General features: G+C 37.7%; 1 protein-coding gene across 1 annotated transcript; it reads right to left on the bottom strand.

The window, feature by feature from the left end:
- Nucleotides 1-1,237: 1,237 nt before the first annotated feature.
- On the bottom strand, nt 1,238-5,202 carry LOC124173167. The gene is made up of 8 exons (XM_046552669.1): nt 3,824-5,202; nt 3,352-3,658; nt 3,084-3,206; nt 2,937-3,002; nt 2,785-2,841; nt 2,401-2,465; nt 2,115-2,322; nt 1,238-1,429 (listed from the first exon to the last, which is right to left on the bottom strand). The coding sequence occupies exons 1-7, from the start codon at nt 4,193-4,195 to the stop codon at nt 2,251-2,253; spliced, it is 1,062 nt and encodes a 353-aa protein (XP_046408625.1). The 5' UTR covers nt 4,196-5,202; the 3' UTR covers nt 1,238-1,429; nt 2,115-2,250.
- Between the last annotated feature and the right edge of the window lie 798 nt (nt 5,203-6,000).

The raw sequence follows: 6,000 nt of genomic DNA, 5'->3' as shown, positions 1-6,000 counted from the left end.
ATGGCTAGATAGCCACAGGTCAATCACCAGGACAGAATGCTTAAAAGGAAGGAAGGCCACCATATATTAATGAAATGGTGTATCAAAAAACATGCACAAAGGCAGTATCTCGCATCATATCAATTTCAGATACTTCTGAGTAATGTGCTCTCATCCAATGGTAGGACAAATTGTAACGTTGAATTAAACCATGAAGTACAATTTCATCAAGGCACAAAAAGGTATGGATCATTATGGAACAAATTTTACTTGTGTGCAGCTATGATCAAAAATTGGTTATACTCGCGCCGTTGGAAAGAGATAATGCCATTTTTCGAATCTAAGCTAATTACGGCCCAATATGGAAGACAATATTTAAAGTGTTTCCATATTCCCTATTGGAAAAATTCTATGGGAAAAAATTCAATTGAAATTTTCAATTGAAAAGTGACAAATTTCAATTGAGCAGTTCAATTGAAAAATTTTCAATGGAAAATTTTTACAATTGAAAAAAAATTCCATTGAAATTTGCTATTTTTCAATTGAACAGTTCAATTGAAAATTTTCCCATTTACTTTTTGCTTCTGCAAGAAACAGTGCTCTGAATTTTTTCAATTGAAAAAAAAAATTCAATTGAATTTTTGCTTCTGCAAGAAACAGTGCTCTGAACCTGCTTATTAATAAAAGCCTCAAATATCTGATGTCATTAAATGGCTACAATTCTGCCATGGTGCGATTGCCAACATCCACGATATTAATAGGAATACAGGTACTTACCTACAGGATATGCGTTGATGACTTGGCCCCATAGGTCTGATTGATAAAGTTAAATTGGGAATGACACACACATGTATTCAACCATTTACAGGCCAGCATTTGTGCTGTCTGACAGCGGTTTCCCTCTGTAATGAACTGCCACTTTCTAAGCACAACACTTTCATGCTACATCCCAATCGTGGGATTGATGTCATTTGAAATATGGAGAATGATGGGTATAAGACTATATCGATTTATATGGACCAAAAAGTTTATGCAATATCTCCGAAAAATAAAGAATATAAATGTATCAATAACGATAAGGAATAAAACTGTGACTAAAACACACAGACAAATGTACAATTGTCATGTCTTTTTCAAGAATAAATTTTAGGAAATTATTGCTAATAAATTCGGCCATACCTCCAGATGGTTGTTCAGACAGTAATACATTAAACCCATGGATAATAAGATCAGGCAGGCAAGAGAAATAAAAAAAAGATGACTTTCAACAATTTATTTTCCTTAAATTACACTGCCTTCTTCCTTTTTGCCAGGCTTGCACTCTTTTCTCCGATCCACTGGCATATATTTCGATTGACTTTCTTGTCGTCTACCGTTAAATTTCCATCTGTCCCCTTGCATTGCAGAGTGAACATATTGTTCTCTCTCCGCACCTTTCTTATGTAGAAGTCTGAAAGTAAATTAAATATTACAATTAAAAAGTGTAAGTCCAATTGATGCCATTATGCACGAAATTATACTGATATACAATCACACAGGTAGAGACAAATTCATTCATTTGGAATACCGTGGTCTCCAATAATTTTTTTAATGTCTAAATCGCAAAATTATTACTCCTGGAGTACTCTCATTCTACTAAGTTCTCATTTAATATACATCATTTTACGTCACATAAATGTACATGGATTAACTTCATACTATGTGAGCTACTGGTAGTGTGAATGAAAATGTAAGAGGCTGATTGAAATTAACATTTGGTTCACTAAAGAGTACATTTTGTACACAGTCACACTATGTGAAAATAAAATTGACCTCCAATGTGTAAAAAAAATGCTACCCTGGGAACTACTGAAATTGCCAACAAGTCATCTTTGTCCAATCTGTAGTTCAGGTTTTGTGATTCTAATGCTAATGCCTACCAAGGCACCAAAAGCAATCCCAACATCCTATGAGCTAACATAGGCCTCTTGAGCACTATAATGCAGCCCCTAATCATGAAAGCTAAGCCTACCTCCATAGCTTAACTCTTTCTAAGGCAAGGACATAACCTTTTACACTACACAAGTACATGCAGGGATATCAGACCTATTTTTACTAAGAACCGGCTGCAACGTAAATGGCAGACAAGCACATACCTCTTATCACAGCAAGCTTCGAAGGAGTCATTGCTTCTTTGGGAGGCTCATTCTTCCGCGGGCACTTCCTCCCAGTGACACTCTTTCTCTCAAGCCTTTGACCATAAATGGCAAATGCCAAGTCCTTCACAAATTTCTAATCGTCAGAGTTACTGCGGACACCATTCCACTGCTCCGTGCTGAGCCAGATGTTGTGACCCATGTAAATCTGAAAGGTATGATTAATAATTGTAGCATATGGTTTGTAAATTCAATCTTCACAACAGTAAGTGAGATTTAACCTTACCTCCGTCTTGTCATCGTTGAGGGAGCACACCTCAGGTTCTTTTGAAGCATTATCAACAACAACATCTAAAGAGAAAGAAGAAAAATATAAAATTTGAGGTAGTTATTGTTATGGTCGGTTAAATGATACAATATTAGAAGGAAGCTATAATAACACCCATATACCCAATCAAGCAATGAAATGCAATATGCATATAACAGTAAGAGTGATGGCTACTTGAGGTTCTAAAATTATTCTCTTCGGATCAAAAGTATAGCCAGGAAAATGTTGGTGGGTTCCTTTGTTGGGGCTACAGTCATTAATATCTCCCTAACATCTTTATGGGGTTTCAACCCAGTAACTGTTATGCATAGCCTTGCTTCTGTAACATGCAATGCAACTCACCATGAATTAACTCCGAATTTTCTTTGTTTTCATCCATTGGGTCATCCAGAACAAAATCTGGAATGAAAAATATTTCATGCCAATTATTGAAAAGCTTTGCACCCACCATTAAAACAAACAAAATATTTTCCATCACATTCAACATTCCTTACCATCGTCGCCATTACATGGTAGGGATAGCACTTCCGTTGACGTTACTTTCTCCTTAAGTGCTGCACCTGTGACAGTAGAGAGCGGGAAGATTAATAATATGAACTAAATGAGGATATCATAACAGCTACTTCAGATATTTTACTCACCAGAAATGCTGTTCACGTTGGCACCATCATCAGCCAGTATCAATCTCTCTCTACCTTCAGTTTCCTCTACAGCAGCTGAAGATACATGCAAATGAATTTGGCCATCAGCAGTCCCGTCATGACCTGTGAAAGAATAACATTTACTTAACACAACAATATAATACTTTCCCAACCAAGCCATTGCACTGAAGTCTGACAATTAGTTCGGAATAATATGAATTTAAATGATAATATTCAAATTTCTATTTAAAATCACAATATTTCTCACCATTAATCCGTCCTGAGCTTACTGCCGCACGATTTCCTGCTATCATTCTATGCAGTTCCACGTTAATACTCGAGATGTCAGCCAAGTTCGTAGAAAGTCGAATGAACTGCCTCTTATACTCCTCTTTTTCTTCCTTCAAAATTTTAATAATCTCCTCAGCCTCCTGCAATCTCCTCCTCAATCGCGAAATCTCCTTGCTCTCCTCAGTGCGATCACGGATCTTACGACGATCTGTATCAGCATTCCTTTGCAGAATTTCAGATTGTGTCGTTTTTCTTGCCGTCTGTATCGACAGTTTTCTTTTTTTCTGTAGAGTAGTAAGAGACGAAATCAACGTTACCGTTAGGAGAACTATTTAACCACCAAGGAAAACATGCAAAATGGCACATGATTGGCAAGGTTTTAACATTTAATTTTGATAGTGAAATGTATCAAATTCGAAGCATGGGATAGAATTAAAACTAAAGATTACCTGAGCCTCCGCTGAACCGACTCGCTTCGCCAACACTTTCTCCGCCCGTGACGACCCGGCCGTCTTTTCGGGCTCAGGGCTGAAAGGGATCTTTCTCACGGCGAGTCTTCTTTCTTCACAATTCGTTCTCACCCATTTCTTCAGGGAGCTCTCTGACCTACATATTCGTAGTACTCTCGCCTCGTAAAATACTTCTTCTTCATCCTCACTGCTCCCACTTCCCCCGGCCCATTTCACTAGGTACAATTTCGTCAACTCGAAATCGACATCACTCTCCGGAGAGAATTTCTCCCCGTCCAAATGTTTCACCCGGGTCTGAGGGACAATCTCCGTTTTCTTATCCTCCACATATCGAACGTACGCGAAATACATGTCTTACGGATATGAAGTTTACCATTCACCACGTGAGCGTGTTGCTAGTTTCAATATGGCGTATGGTACAGTAGAGTATCAACTGGTATCAACACAGGGAACAAAGGATTGTGGGTGTTGCGATATTCGTTTGTTTCGTTTCCCTAAGCCGCTTATGCCCTCTATGTTGGTGCCAGCCATCTTCAAACGGACCATGTAAATACCCATAGAGTTTATATTACTGTGTAGAGTATTTATGTGATTACCTTTAAAACCTTTAAGGAATGAACTTGCGATTGTACTATAGGTATTATTTATTGCTGGTCGCTTCATTTTTCGTTATTGGTGGTAATGAATTCCAGCGAAGAGCTTGGGGGTGAAGGGTGTACTGGAAGAAGGTACAAAATGTACGTTCTTAAAGGAGGGAAAGGTTTGCAATCCCGAACCAAGCGACGACGTGAGGCTAGGAAGGACAGAAGCAAGGCAAGACTACCCTTGCAAGAAGATCTCGCCCGATGGAGGGAAGCGGTAAGTCCTTTTGCATTCGATTTTGCTTCATGCCCTCAACCACAGTAATTACTGAAAAGGAGATTATTGTATTTTACCCATCATGAAATGCATGGACCGTGGTTGTTTCATTGCTTCACATTTAATTTGTTTCGCTACCAATTGCATTTGCTGTATCTATCACTATTAATGCCTTTTTGGCTGCAGTTATTATTTAGTAAGGAAAAACCGTGTTAACTTGGTTTCCTATTTTTCTGACGTGATTTCAAATTCTGTTAACCTCTGTCGTCAACGAACCAACAAATGTTACTGTTATTATTCACAGGATAATCTTAAGAATGAGTTTTTTATGTGCTTCTGAGGGAGCCTCAAATCACACCTCTGACGACATAACGGACCTTATTCTGAAGTCCTGGAATCCTGATTCTATGGAAAGGCTGTGTATTCCACCCCCAAATAACCCTTCAAGCCAATTTCCTCGCACTAATCCAGATCGCATGGAGGAGTCAGCACTTCCTGAGTGTGAGACCCCCTATGAAAAAATTGTATAAAACCGTATAAAATTTCTATACAGTTTATACAGGTTGAATACAATTTGTATACATTGTATACAAATTGTATAAACTGTATTAATTCACATGCTGTATACAGCATATACAATTTGTATACAATGTATACAATTTGTATACAATGTATACAATTTGTACACAATGTATACAATTTGTATAACAGCAATTCAAAGTAGGCCTCAAAAACTAAAGTCCAAAAATCAACTTAGTAGGGGACCAAAATAATGTTCCACCTCCGAGAGTTCAATTGCTTCTAAAGATCATGAATCGCGTTTTAAACAAGATTCTTGGAGATCCATCAATGTTAGCCATTCAATGCCACTTGGAAAATTTTCAACCGAGGCGTCAAAAATTCAAGTCCAAAAATGAACTTAGTAGGGGACAAAAATAATGTTCCACATTCGAGAGTTCAATTGCTTCTAAAGATCATGAATCGCGTTTTAAACAAGAGTCTTGGAGATGCATCAATGTTAGCCATTCAATGCCACTTGGAAAATTTTCAACCGAGGCGTCAAAAATTTAAGTCCAAAAATGAACGTAGTAGGGGACAAAAATAATGTTCCACATTCGAGAGTTCAATTGCTTCTAAAGATCATGAATCGCGTTTTAAACAAGATTCTCGGAGATCCATCAACGCTAGTCATTCAATGCCACTTGGAAAAATTTCAACCGAGGCGTCAAAAATTTAAGTCCAAAAATGAACGTAGTAGGGGACAAAAATAATGTTCCACATTCAAGAGTTCAATTGCT

This window comes from Ischnura elegans (assembly GCF_921293095.1).
Source record: "Ischnura elegans chromosome 13 unlocalized genomic scaffold, ioIscEleg1.1 SUPER_13_unloc_4, whole genome shotgun sequence".
NCBI lineage: Eukaryota > Metazoa > Arthropoda > Insecta > Odonata > Coenagrionidae > Ischnura > Ischnura elegans.
Note: the sequence above shows the minus strand (reverse complement) of the source record. Positions and strands in the feature narration are given on the sequence as shown.

Bases quoted from the DNA above. Each gene is read 5' to 3' on its own strand.
- LOC124173167 (XM_046552669.1), bottom strand. From the start codon at position 4,195: ATGTATTTCGCGTACGTTCGATATGTGGAGGATAAGAAAACGGAGATT. The intron at 2,466-2,784 runs GTGAGTTGCATT...CTTTCTCTTTAG, and splicing joins AAATTCGGAGTTAATTCATG to ATGTTGTTGTTGATAATGCT. The intron at 2,323-2,400 runs GTAAGGTTAAAT...CATACCTTTCAG, and splicing joins TCAACGATGACAAGACGGAG to ATTTACATGGGTCACAACAT.